Source organism: Quercus suber, unplaced genomic scaffold (genome assembly GCF_002906115.3).
Source record: "Quercus suber isolate HL8 unplaced genomic scaffold, Cork oak 2.0 scaffold_69, whole genome shotgun sequence".
NCBI lineage: Eukaryota > Viridiplantae > Streptophyta > Magnoliopsida > Fagales > Fagaceae > Quercus > Quercus suber.
In genome coordinates, this window is record NW_027069534.1 from 273,246 (window position 1) to 286,781 (window position 13,536).

The window sequence follows — 13,536 nt, forward strand, 5'->3', positions numbered from 1 at the left end:
TAATTGTACCAAAAGAAATGAAGAAAATAAAATGCATAACAAATTAATTAGAATAATATAGACCACTTCAAAAAAAGAATAATATCAATAAAAATAAACACCAGATATTATAATATTTGTAAAAACAAAGAGGATGGAAATTACTTTTATACATTGTTCAATCTAATAGTAAACAAATTATCGACAATAAAATTTAGACAATAAATTATACATAATACTATATCTCAAAATAATTAGGTCTATGACTAGTAATAATAGCATCATGTACTAAGCACAATTCACTAGTTGTGAAAAAATTTTGTCCCTTGTAATGTTTTTAACGAAGACTTCCAACATAAATAAATAAATTTATATAAAATAAAAATTTATATATAAATAAACAGCTTTACCGTTACTGAAATGTCCATGCCGTTCGTTAGTTTGACAAATTTTAATGATCAAACGGTTTAAAGTAAAAAAAAAAAAACAAAAATCACTTTGGTGGTCGTTGTGCTTTCTTTCTTTCTCGTTAGGCTTAGAAATTAGCGGCAGCGAGCGTCGAAGAGCTCCCACAGGCCACAGAAGCAAAAAGCCGACGATGGGACCCACACCCAGTTCAGCAAACGACAGGTCGGAGAGGAAGAAGAGGAACGCGAAAACGACAATCAAGTCCCTCGAACACGACACCCTCTGTATGATCTTCGCCCTTCTCGACTTCTTCGAAATCGTTCGTTGTTCTGCCGTCTGCAAATACTGGTTCTCTCTTTCTCTCTCTCTCTCTCTCTCTCTCTCTCTCAAATTTGTTTTGATAAGTAAGCACAAAGTTATGATCTTTCCAAATTATTATAGAAATTCAAATGGGTATTAACTTTATTGACAAATTTCTAACAATTGTGACTTGGGTTATGCAAATTGGGATAGTCTATAGAGTTCTTAGGATAATATAGAGTTTCTGAAAATCATAGCCATCCATTTTTTTAAATAAATGTATTACATTTTGTCACATTTATCAATAAATAAATATTAATGGTCACTGTTTTGATATATTATTTAAATTAATGGTGATGTGGCAAAATATAATCCACCAATTTCAAATTTATGAATATAATTTTAGTACCCATGATGGAGTTACCTTAAGAACTCTACAGGATCGTGATCCGAGTAATGGTAGATGATATATACTTCTAGACATTGAGTACATTTTTGTTGTGAGTTGATGTGGATTTGCCGGCCGGTTATGCATGGCATCATAATTCAGCTTCCAAATCGGTTTGTAAAAAAATTGCAATAGAACTTATGATACCTAGAGCAATTTTCATGTGAATTGGAATTTTAGGAGAGTACTCATTATATGAGTTTGTAATGATACTATTAATACTGAATAGAGACGAGTCCAAAGGGACTCTTCTTTATAAAGGTTGCCTGCTTTTTGTGATAAGTTTGTATGTCATTCATATATGTCTAGTTACCACACACACACACAAAAAAATGATATAGTTATATGTCTGACCAATTTACTTTCTCAATGCTTTTTATGAAGGAATACGATTATTAATAAGTCTAAATTGCTGCGGGAATTCTACGCCAAGCAGAAGCAGAACTCCACAGATTTTTCCAATAAGTCTACATGCTTAGAGACATCATTAAAGACATACTTAGAGGAGCTTGCCATGGAGCATCACAGATTCTCCTTACAAGAAGGTTTGATCAATATTGATCAATGGAAAGGTCATTCGGTTGGGTAAATCCTCTTCTTCTTGTTTAGTTGTCATTTGCATGTAAGTTCTTTGGGAATGATTACTTGTTATATTATGCAAGAACAATCTGAATATAGTTGGAGGTAGAGTATGAACATTTGAAAAGTCTCTGAGTACTATGTTGATAGGCATAAGGTACTCGAGAGTCTGTTGTGCTATTAAACTGTTCTCTCTTATAAAACAGTTGTTATGTAGTTGTTTCGAAGTCAATTCAGATCAAGTTATGTTAAAACTTCAGAATTATGGAAACTTAAATATCATTAGGGAAGAAACTTCGCTCTACAGTGGCTTTTGTCAATTGATTCTTATAGTGAACTAAAGAATCTGGGCTGTTTAATAATAACTTTTAGCAAGCTCATTTGGTAACACGTAAATCAGGTCTTAAATTAAAAGAACTATATAGAGACATTTAGTAGCAGCATACTTAATGTTGAAAGTAGACCACACTCGCTGCTGCAATTTTGTGTACTTATTGAACTGACCCTTTATTCCATTAAAATCTAATCCATTAAGCGTTCACCCATCACATAAACAACAATCACGCTGCCACCATCATCATGATGACCATTAAGTTACACCATCATTGTTTCCACAAAAAGGTTAAGGCAATCGTAGATTGGTCCAGCCCAAAAATATTTATGACATTTAGAGTTTCATGGGCTTGCTTCCTTTTACCATAGGTTCATCGGAAGATTTTGTATTATCATGCCCTCCATTACTAATTGTATGAAACAAGGTGTGTTTAAATGATCTTTCTCCAAAAAAAAAAAAGGGGTGTGTTTAAATGAACAAATACTACTAAAATGGCATTTTTAAGGAGGTCATACAAAAGATGACCTAGGCACCTATCATGTGCCTTGCAGATTTCAAAAAAAGGCCTTTCAAGTAAAATGTGACACATCAAATATTAGCATAGGTGGATTACTTGGTCAAGAGCAGCATCTAGTAGCTTATTGTGGTGGGAAAATGAATAAGGCTAAACAAAGGTATTCGACACTATTATCTTCTCTCACAAAAATTTGTCATCTATTTTGACCATGAAAGCCCTATGCAAGCTCAACTCTCATAAGAAGTTAAATTTTAGGCATGGCCGTTAGGTTGAGTTCCTACAATGCTACTTATTTGTAGTACAACTTTTGGTAGGAGTTGAGAATAAAGCACCTAATTCTCTTAGTTGAAGGGTATCCTTGCTATCAATCATGAGCATTAAGGTTACAAGTTCAAGAGACTTAAGGAGTATGAATTGTGCCCAAACTTTGAAGAGATATATAGTTCCCTATTTAGTGTATCCGTCTACAATCTTTAAGATGGGTATTTCTCCAAAGACAATTATGTATCCCATGAACTTCAGTTAGATTTCCTAGCATGGGAGATTATGTAGGAGGTCTTTCAGACATTTTGGTTTGGGTAAGATAATTGAGAAAGTAAATTTTCAATTAAATTGATCAGCCTTAGTGAGACACTGCCAAGATAGTTGGGAAATGTTGAAATGTCAATTGGCCAAACATCACAAGCAATGCCAGTCTTTATATCCCACGACCTTTCCTAGATTTTCCCTTGTCAAGATATAACCATGGACTTTGTTTTAGGATTGCCACATACCTTTAGATGAGCATATTGTTTCTACCAAGGATTGAGGAATTCAACACTCTTTAGTTTGTTGGCGAGAATGGCTAGATTATGATCGCACATGGATTACTTGTTTTGAGCCAGTAGATTGACCCAAACTTGCTTGAGTTCAGAAGTGCCATGAGTCACACTCAATGGGTCAAGTTATTCTAAGCTTAAGGGAGTTGGTGCTAACACAAGATATAGGCCTTCCATAAAACAGACTTATGGATGTAGACGTGAAAAAAGATAGCCCAACTAGTGGCCTTAAGGATGGAGCCTGCTATTAGTTGGGCCTAAGGCCTAATCACTTAATGTCTAGGATTTATTGTATCTATGTAATTGGTTATTTTATTTTCTAATTAGGTTTAGGAATTTAAATGCTTTTCTTACTAGGGAAAAACAGCTAGTTTCTTTTTCTACTAGTATAATAAATTTGGAACTCTATTTATGGAACCCAGGGTTCAATATTGTTTTGAAGTTTGCTTGATTAATAAAACTCTCTTTTGGAATTTTGCCAATGGTCTGATGCTGACTCTAGCCAATCCTAAGGTGTCGATTCCTATGTTTATTCTCTCTTGTTTGGTGCTTTATTCAGGCAAGTCTAGGTGCTAATTCCTTGTCTTTTTCTTTAATTTTTCTATTCTTCAATTTCGTAATTGCATCTGTTTTGGTTTTTTCTTGTGTCATTTGTGCATGGTTTTTGTCTGTTTTATAATCGAAGAAATTTTTTCTAGAAGTATGAGGATCTGCTATTTTTTTCATTTATAGGGTTGGGTTGATGTTTTGCAGGATATCTCTATTGTTGTGAAAATATGAACTTTATCAAATCTTTAGCAGATCCACATTATGGGGGTAAATATAACATTTTCATCAAAATGTCAAAGTTTGGTATATCTCTAGAGGCATCCCATGCTTGTTATCCTTATTATGTAAAATTGTACGAGTTACATGTGGATTGTGTGTGTAGGTGTGAACAGGCAAATCTTGGGTAGTGGATTTTATTTTTCTAACCTTGCCTTCTATTAGGTTTAATCAGTGCCGAATGAAGATGGGCTTGATTCTTACTGGCAAAGGTGATAAGGTATAGTATCATGTATGCTAAGTTGCTACCTACAATGCCATTCTTAAGGATTGTAATAATAACTATTCAACTTTTATGTTTCTCCGCTGGTGAGAGTAGATTTTGTTTTATGCTTTGCATCATAATACTGTTAACTTATTGCATGTGAATGATGCTAGGTAATGCGTCTCTGGTCTCTAGAAAGCTACAAATGTGTGGAAGAATATGCTGTTCCAGACACAGTTCCTCTAGTTGACTTTGATTTTGATGAGAGCAAGGTAACATTAATAAATCAATGCTTCGAGTGTCTTTGTGTATGTGAAACTTGACCTGTACTCCAAAAAATTAGTTTGAGGATTCATGTTGATGTGTTTATCTTTTTTTTTTTATAACTATGTTAATGTGTTTATCATGAAGTATGAATTTCAATTTGTTGATGTTTTCTATGGCATTGCTTCTTTTAAATGGAGTGATAAGTAACGAATGCAGCTTCATCTAAAGAATTCACAAAATTTGTTAGTGCAAATTTTACGACTAATCTCATGAATTAGCTTCTAAAGACTCCTCCAACGTGCTATTAGAATTGCAGAATGGTTCTACCTTTATCAGAGGTTTAACTAGCAGGCCTGAAGTTCAACATCTTTCTTTTCTGCCTCCTGTAAATTTATTTTTATGGGTACAAATGAGTGATAGGCCAATATTATTTGATATTTCATGTTTGGTCTCAGAAGCTAATAAACTTTTTATTGGATTAAATTGTTTTGTTTTATTGAAAGGCTGCAGATGGATAATTTTATGGATCTCTTTACGTTATCTAATTTCAGAATGTATTATTTATCTTTCTAGATTGTTGGTTTGGTTGGTACTCGTATATGCATATGGAGGCGAAATGGGAAAAGAAGTATATTTCCGTCAAATGAAGGCACGTTTGTGAAGGGTTTATGCATGCGGTATGTGGAATTTTCTCATTATCTTGATTTATGAATAGCTGTAATTATTACGATGCAACCAGCATATTACATGCATTGTATGGATATCAATAATAATAAAGGGATGTCATGACAGAGGGAACCAGAGATTCCAATGCCATGACATTTGTAAGTTCAAGCTATTTTGCACACAACCAAGCATCATCATAAGGAATTTCATATATGATTTCTTTCACCATGCAGTGATGCCTGTCTGAATATGTACTTACTAGCTTCTGCTGATGGTACTCTTGGAGATACCACCTCAATGGATTATTACTGTGATGTCTTTTAAGTCTATGAACCTTACCACTAGCAGGATTAAATCCTATACAAGACTGTTGTTTGTTGGATGTTTTCTTAAATTCTGAATCAAGAAAATATAATTGGTACAAGTTCTTTTTGGCATATTTGTTCCCCCCCCCCCCCCCCCCCTCCTCTTTTAATCATGTAGATGGCTGGAGAAGTGTGGCAATCTTTTAAGTATACAAACTGGTTTTTAATTATGATTTTTAATTTGTAAAATTAAGATTATTAACTATACAAAGCAGTTCTTTTATGTGATGTGAAAATTTCTGATTTTGTATTTTTATTATTTATTTGTTTATGCTTGTTAAGTGGTCCTTTAGATAGTGGTACCAATGTATTAGTCCACCATCTTGAAACAAGTTTGTAAGTCACTAAGTGAATTCATCATTTAGAAAGATTGATAGTAGAAGTAACCTTTGCTATACACAGTGGTGGGAGGGGTGGCTTTGCAGAATTGAGGTTTAAAAGAGAGAAGGGGGCAATGCTATTGTGCTACTTTGAGGTAAGAATACCCATGAAGATTTAGTTAGAACCAAACCTACCATTTAGCTCATATAAGTGTGATTAAAAAAATCTTGAGATAAATGCTTCCCTTCAGCACCTATCAAGAGCTTAAGCTTTAGATATCCTACTTGCTAGAGAATAATTAAAGTTACTTGTATGTTGAAGACCCATGTCGTTAACGCTATTCATGATTGATTCCAAACTGTAACTTAATTATTTGGCTCCTTATAATTTCTCTAACTTATCATTAGGATATTAGCATTCAAAGTAAAGTGTTATGTTTGCTTGTTATGTGCAAAAACAATCTGATTCCTTTCCTGCTTACAGTTACAATGATCCAGAGGCAGTGGTCGGATGTGAGGATGGCACAGCTCGTTTATTTGACATGTACAGTAGAAAGTGTTCACGAATAATTAGGTATGGTTTCAAGAAATTTATAAATTGGAATGTGTTGCTATTTCCTTGGTTAGCTGTGTTGTAACGACTCAGTCAATATCTAATCCATCTTGGGCATCACAGTTTCCCCCACTTAAATCCATCTGTGCTATAACATAAATGGACTAGTCTACTCACAATTGAGACTCCTTGCAGTTGTTAATAAAGCCTAAATCAATCCTATATATGCCCGATGTGGTACTCGGCATACACCCACACAATACACACTCAGCCAATGTTATAGTTTTGGGGCATCAAATTTATGCACTCCCCTCACTTTCCACAATTGGATGAATCTGTCTAGGTCAATGGATGTAGCAGTATTGCATAGCTGTTTATCCTTCCCTCAGGAGCCATAATGAACATGCCTGGTACATATTATAGGAGACCTCACGGATGCTTATGAGAAAGAACTCTCACTCTAGTCTATTCCATTTAAGTTAAGAGTATTTCTTTTCAACTAAAGTCCTGAGCATTACAGAAGTATGCATTTCGACATTAATCAGTGGTTTGTGGATGTGGGGATCATATTGAACTTTTAATTGCAGGATGCGAGCTGGGCCTGTAACATGCTTATGTTTGAGCGATGATCAGTTGATACTTAGTGGTTCCTCTCTTGGGAGCATCACAGTGTCGGGTATTTTATCTGATCAGCAGGTAGCAACACTAAGATCAAGAATAACAATAGGAGGTACTCTATTCCTGCTCTGTCAGAAATCTTTTGGCCATGTTTATATATTGTTCATCAGCCTTTTGGATCCTTTGGAATTTGCTTATTGGCATTGATGTGTATGACACTGTTTTTTTTTTCCATTGTCATCTTTTATTAGATCAGTTATTTTATTTCTTTTTGTATTGAGATTAAAGCTTGGTTGAGTTGTGTTGAGTTTTGTTGATGTATGTATAGATAAACATGATATTATTGGAAAGTGTGAAGTGGAGCTGGGTTGTCTGTGGTAATATTTCCACCTGACATCACACTCCTATTTTTGCATTTTGGCTATTTGGGGACCTTGTGTCCTTTTTGAAAATCTACTTGTCTAAGTCTTCTATATTGTTTGAGGTCGTGTCCAACACCTAAACCTCATTTAGGCATGGGCTATATATGTGCTATGTTACTTTATATTTTTCATGTGGGTAGAACGTCCTTTTGTATCTGCTCATTCGTCCTTGTTGGATCAACTTTTCTCATTGAAAGCAATACAGTAGACTTCCAGTTCCTGAATAAAATGGATGCTTTTGTGTGACCTGCTGTCACAAAATGCTTATTAGTTTGAAGCATTTTTTTCTTCATTTGTAAGCGCATAAACTTTCAACTTCTCCTGACAGGCATAAAGACTTTGTGTTACAATGCTTGCTCACATCTAGTGTTTGCTGGATCAACGGCTGGATATACATCTTGTTGGGACCTTAGGTATGCATATATTAGTTCTAAATACTATATATGAATTAAACTTCAAGAGAGTTCTATTTCATAGCATGAGCTTTTTGATTTTCTGAGGAGAATCTATGTTGTCATTTTCAAATATGTAGCTAGTGGTAGATGAAAAGGCCAGTACTTTATGTGGCCCATAAGCTTTTACCACCAGATCATAACACCTGATAGGCCATAATGTTCTAATTGTAGAATCTGTATCTCAGAGAAAATATCACAATGTGAAGTGTAACCCCAAATGAGTGATATTTCAGTTCAAATTGATGAGGATTTATCTCTACATTTTAGCTTAAGAAGATAAGAGGACAAGTTAAACAAAATTAATAAAATAGCAAAAGCTGAATATATATTGCAACCAGCAAAAGCTGTGATGTCTACAAAATCACCTATTGTTATGATCTTAAATTTGTCATCTCTCCTTTTTTTCTTTTTCTTTTTTTCTTAATGTAAATAGGCAATAAAATGAATACCAGGACAATTTTTGGAATTTTATTATGGATTCTTATTATTAGTCAGTTACCAATTCTGTTAATGGTAATATTCAGGACAATGAGATCTCTATGGGAAACACGAGTGAGTCCGAATGTTGTTTATTCTGTGCAACACCTGCGAAGTGACAAGTCAACTTTAGTTGTTGGTGGAATAGATGGTGTGCTACGCACATTAGATCAAAACACAGGTCAAGTTCTTGCAAGTTGCGTCATGGAAGGTAACGCGTTATCAAGCTCCCAGAACACGTATGGAGCTACTGAAAAAAGGAAAGGAAGAAGGCTTTCAGAGGGTATGCCCATTGACAGCATACCTAAAAGTGCTCGACCTCCCATCACATGCCTGGCTGTTGGGATGAAGAAGGTTGTCACTGCACATAATGGTAGGCACATCAGACTCTGGAAATTCAATAGCTGACATGACCTGCTGGTTTTAACGTACTGGTGGTTTAAATGTTCAATTTGAGTAGTTTATAATAAACATGTTTTCATTTTTTTCTATTATATGATTTTTAGAGACATTTCATATCTGCCATTTTGTGAGATTGAAATGTTCAATTTGAGTAGTTTATAATAAACATGTTTTCATTTTTTTCTATGATATGATTTCTAGAGACATTTCATATCTGCCTTTTTGTGAGATTTGATTAGAACTGATGTGAGCTAAAACATGTAGAGAAAAGGGTTTCAAGATTCAATTGTGTGTATGATGTGCTGTGCCAAATTTGAAGTTCAGAGAGAGAACCCAACTTGGTCAGGCCCATGGCATACAGCCTATTACTTTAATGCCCCACCTGGTCACAAACCCACGTAACAAGGCTCTGCAATAGAACCATGTGACTCAGGTCTTATGGGAATTGGAATCAGATAAATTGTTTCCGATGTGGGATCTCACTAGAATGCAATTGCATAAAATTTTTATATGGTGTTAAGAATATTAGCCATTTGGTGAACGCCTTTTTACACTGCCAAAAAAGTCTCTAAAAATAGTAAAATACCACACATTCTTAACATGGCTCTTACCAAAATGAAAAACAATAATAATAATGCTATTCGTTGTTTATGCTCACAAGAAAGACCCTCAAAATAACACACATTTTAACAATGATGTGAGCTGAAACGGGGAAAGTTTTACTTATAGAGTAGGAAAGTAGAGAAAAGGGTTTCAAAATTCAGTCGCTATAATATCCATAGGCACATTATTATCCAACACCTATTATCCAAAAGGGTTTGTAGAAAATGTATGAATATATTGAAGATAACATGAAAAGAAATCACACATAAACTAATAATCAGTGATTACTTCCAAAACCTAATTAAGTGGTTGCAAGCAATCATCTGTTATTACAAATCTTTGTTCTTAAATCAAGTCATTTATTTTATGTCATTCATTCTTCAAAGCTTATGATGATTTCATCCTAAAACATGTTAAAACAGCTGATCAATTCACAAGATACCAAAAGTCTAATAATTTTCATTTATCACAAGGTAATCAATAATGAAATTAACCTTATGTGCATACGCCTACCACCTCAAAACTCGGTTAATGGTGTCATCCTAGTTCATATTTATTCCTTCAATGCCTCCTTAATCCTCCTTTGCAATGAACTAAGCATGTACCAAATCCACGCTCCATGTCTAGATTCGAAGGGTTGCAATGTTGTGGTTGATGCCATGGTTGCCTAGTTTTGTTTGCTAGTCTTTGGAACTTAACTATTAGGGTTCTTGTAAATGTAGATGAAATAGGGGGCTCTTGAGTGGCTGCAAATAATATTTATTAAAAATAATTATTTAATTTTGATAGTTAGAACTTGCTCAATTATTTTTTGAGATCATTAAATACTGCAAAATTATAATTATCTTTTAATTGGGCCATTGATAATCAAAAATGATATTGAATTTCATTTCTTTGTCTCAATAACTAATCAAAATCAATTTTTAATTCCATGCAATCAAGTTCAGATTAGAATATATTCTTAACCAATGCATATGAAGCTTTCTTCCAAATTGATTGAAACCCTAGTTCTTGCCTAAAATAAATCTTTTTTACTCTCAAATTGCATAACGATCGATCTATTCTTATATGAATTTTCACTCTAGGCTATATGTTATTTTACGAACATCTTAAATGAGATATTTACACTCTTAACAAACAATCTCATAGAAAACCATCCATTGGTCTTTGAGTTGAATCAAACCATACTATACCAATGGGTTGGATCCTTCAATTCTTTGCACCCCTTAGTGAAAATGGGGTGATGAGGTTTGACAAAAGGGTTAGGCAAGAAAAGATTTGCTCCTCTCTCCCTATCTTGGGAGTATTTACCTAAATACCTCTATATGTACATTTTATATTATTATTTATTAAGTGGTATACCGTTAATTGGGAGATGTACAAAGTGTAGCTTTATTCTAACCTTATATATAGTTTTAGTCCTTTTTTTTTTAATTATTTTTTATATATAACTTCCATATTTTTTTTAAGCATTCTACCAGATTTATCATCAACAATAAAATTTTCTTTTAAAGATCATATAATAGTGGTGAAGATTATTTCCATTGAAATACAATAAGGTGAAGCATCTCACCATATTGAAATTAACTTTCTAGCTAAATTTCATATATATATATATATATATATATATATATATCGTATAACCAGAGTTTGTTTTCTAAAAACCCTTATATATTTGGCAAGAGATAATTTCAGGTTCCCAAGTTGCATAATTCAATCAGTGTGCCTTTCTCATCAATCAATTTCTATATTTCAACGGACCTTCAAAGTCAACAATAATAGGAAACCATGTCAAAAGTTTTCATTACCTGATCCCCAAATTCAGCTAATGTGACCATATCGGCAAAAATGCAATAAATCAATGTAATGCTAGGTAATCAGCACATTTTACTTACAGCAGTCAAGCACAAAGGAGTTTAAATTTTGAATTGAAATTGAGTTAGATAAAACTACACAGTTTAGGCTAAAATTTCTGTGCTTTCACTTTCTAGAAATCTTTTGAAAATAATGATAATGATCTTACTACATATTCTAGTAGTGAATTACAGTACCAATCAAAGTGATAGCTCTTAAAGTTATAATTTCAAGCACAATGTCTGACGGAGTCCAAATAATTTTTAGGCCAAGATTATTTGATGGCTGAGACAAAATTTCAAATAACAAATTTCAACACATTAGTCAAACTGGTTGCCTATATTTTGTAAACAGGTAATCTTGCTTCTTTTTAGACGAGCCAAAAAACAGCTTAAGAAAACCTCAATAGAACATATGATATATAAGATAAAAGTCGCATTACAAAGAAGACTAGGCTATAGCAGAGAAGAGGAAGATGTAGAATTGGCAAGCCGATGAGCATTAGTGAGCATTCAACTATGGACTTGACAAAACCATAGCTTAAAAATCACAAATGTAGCAAAGCAATGTCTTCTTTAACAGCTTGTCTCTCCCACTTCCACAACAAAGGTTGCAAACCTCAGAGGCTACTGATAACTACAAGTGCAGTGCACGCCTTTCATAAGTACATGGGATAAGGAGGATAAGGTTTCCAAATTGCTTGACAAAGTCTACACCTCAACGGCAACTCTTTATTTTGGTACTAACTTCCACTTTCTATGCCCAGCAATCTACAAATCATATCCATATGCACAAAGGAGGTTCTCAACAATGATACCAACCGTTGCTTCTTGACGAATCATGATCATGTGCCTGCAATAGTAAAGAGCTTGAGAAGCATGACAACCTTCCCTTCAAACGTGTCCCACATTCCAACATTTCAAAATAGCACACAAAATGGCAGAAGAAAAAGGATCATCATCTATAGAGATAAAACTTTAGGTCGATAACTGGTTAGCCTCCTTCAGGTCAAATTACCTATGAAAAACTTGCCTAAAAGTTTACCACAAAAATTCATCGACAACTATGAGTCTGGGTTTTTTGTAGTATACTGCTATGTTATAATTATGGGAAAGAAGGTAATAAAGCACACACTAAACTAAAGAAAGAAAACTTTGAAAATGAAAAAGAAATAATAGAATTCAACAAAAATTTCTATAAGTTATCTCTAAGTTGATGGTGTTTTGAAAGATGAACAAGGTGTTAGAATTATTTGCCCTCAAAAACAATATTATGCATTTTTTATTTGATAATAAAAATTTATTTTCACATCCATTATTTTATAGGTATATTTCATTGTTTAAACGTGGCATGTGATGTCACCTCTGTAGAAAAATCAAGTTAATGGTTAAGGAACCAAAGACAGGGAGTAATGATTTTTCATAGATTATTAAATTGTTCTAGGCTGTGGATATTGATTGAATATTACCACCAAAACCTACACTTGTTGTGCTGCTATATGATAGGATGATTTACTCCATCATTGAGGTAGTGACTTTAAGCAGACAAGTGGGTGTAATGTAACAAGTACATACACTGAATTGGATCCGATCAAGGACACCTTATGGAGCGATCATTGTTAATTAAAAGGTTGTCCTATCACAATTTTTCTATTGTCCTTAAACATGAGGGGTTTGTGTATATTTAGTTATTATGCACATAACTTTGACAATGTCAACTAGTGATGCCGATATTTAAAGGCTATATACAGACGCGTTGGGTTATGAGTGTAATGAGTAAAATATATAAATGCTCAACAATGAATCCACCAGTCTCTAAAGAAGATAGTATATTCAGTTGATTTTCATATTGAAGTTGAACTCAAAACAAAACCGGCCGGTGACATTTTTTCAAAAATGTTTTTCATATATATAATATTGTATATATACATTTAAAGAGTTTTTAAAGATATTTTGGAGTCCAATAGAAATTATGAAATCAAGAAATTAAGGGTTACATAAGCTAGGGACATGACAGTGATATTAATCCAGTCCTAGTGGCTTGTGGGAATATAGTATGGTGGAAGGACATAGATATAAAATTGTAAGTAATGGGACCTCATTTGTAATTCTCTAATCTTCA

At 33.8% G+C, this 13,536-nt stretch overlaps 1 protein-coding gene across 1 annotated transcript; it reads left to right on the plus strand.

Moving 5' to 3' along the window:
* The first annotated feature begins 460 nt into the window (after nucleotides 1-460).
* LOC111988602 (F-box/WD-40 repeat-containing protein At3g52030) lies at nucleotides 461-9,144 on the plus strand. The gene is made up of 9 exons (XM_024020393.2): nucleotides 461-735; nucleotides 1,520-1,720; nucleotides 4,374-4,428; nucleotides 4,587-4,685; nucleotides 5,254-5,357; nucleotides 6,516-6,605; nucleotides 7,172-7,314; nucleotides 7,953-8,037; nucleotides 8,604-9,144. The coding sequence occupies exons 1-9, from the start codon at nucleotides 578-580 to the stop codon at nucleotides 8,962-8,964; spliced, it is 1,296 nt and encodes a 431-aa protein (XP_023876161.2). The 5' UTR covers nucleotides 461-577; the 3' UTR covers nucleotides 8,965-9,144.
* The last annotated feature ends 4,392 nt before the right edge of the window (nucleotides 9,145-13,536 follow it).

Coding starts and splice junctions, on each gene's coding strand:
- LOC111988602 (XM_024020393.2), top strand. CDS start 578: ATGGGACCCACACCCAGTTCAGCAAACGACAGGTCGGAGAGGAAGAAG. Junction 1,721..4,373: donor TGGAAAGGTCATTCGGTTGG/GTAAATCCTCTT, acceptor GCCTTCTATTAG/GTTTAATCAGTGCCGAATGA. Junction 4,686..5,253: donor TTGATTTTGATGAGAGCAAG/GTAACATTAATA, acceptor TTATCTTTCTAG/ATTGTTGGTTTGGTTGGTAC.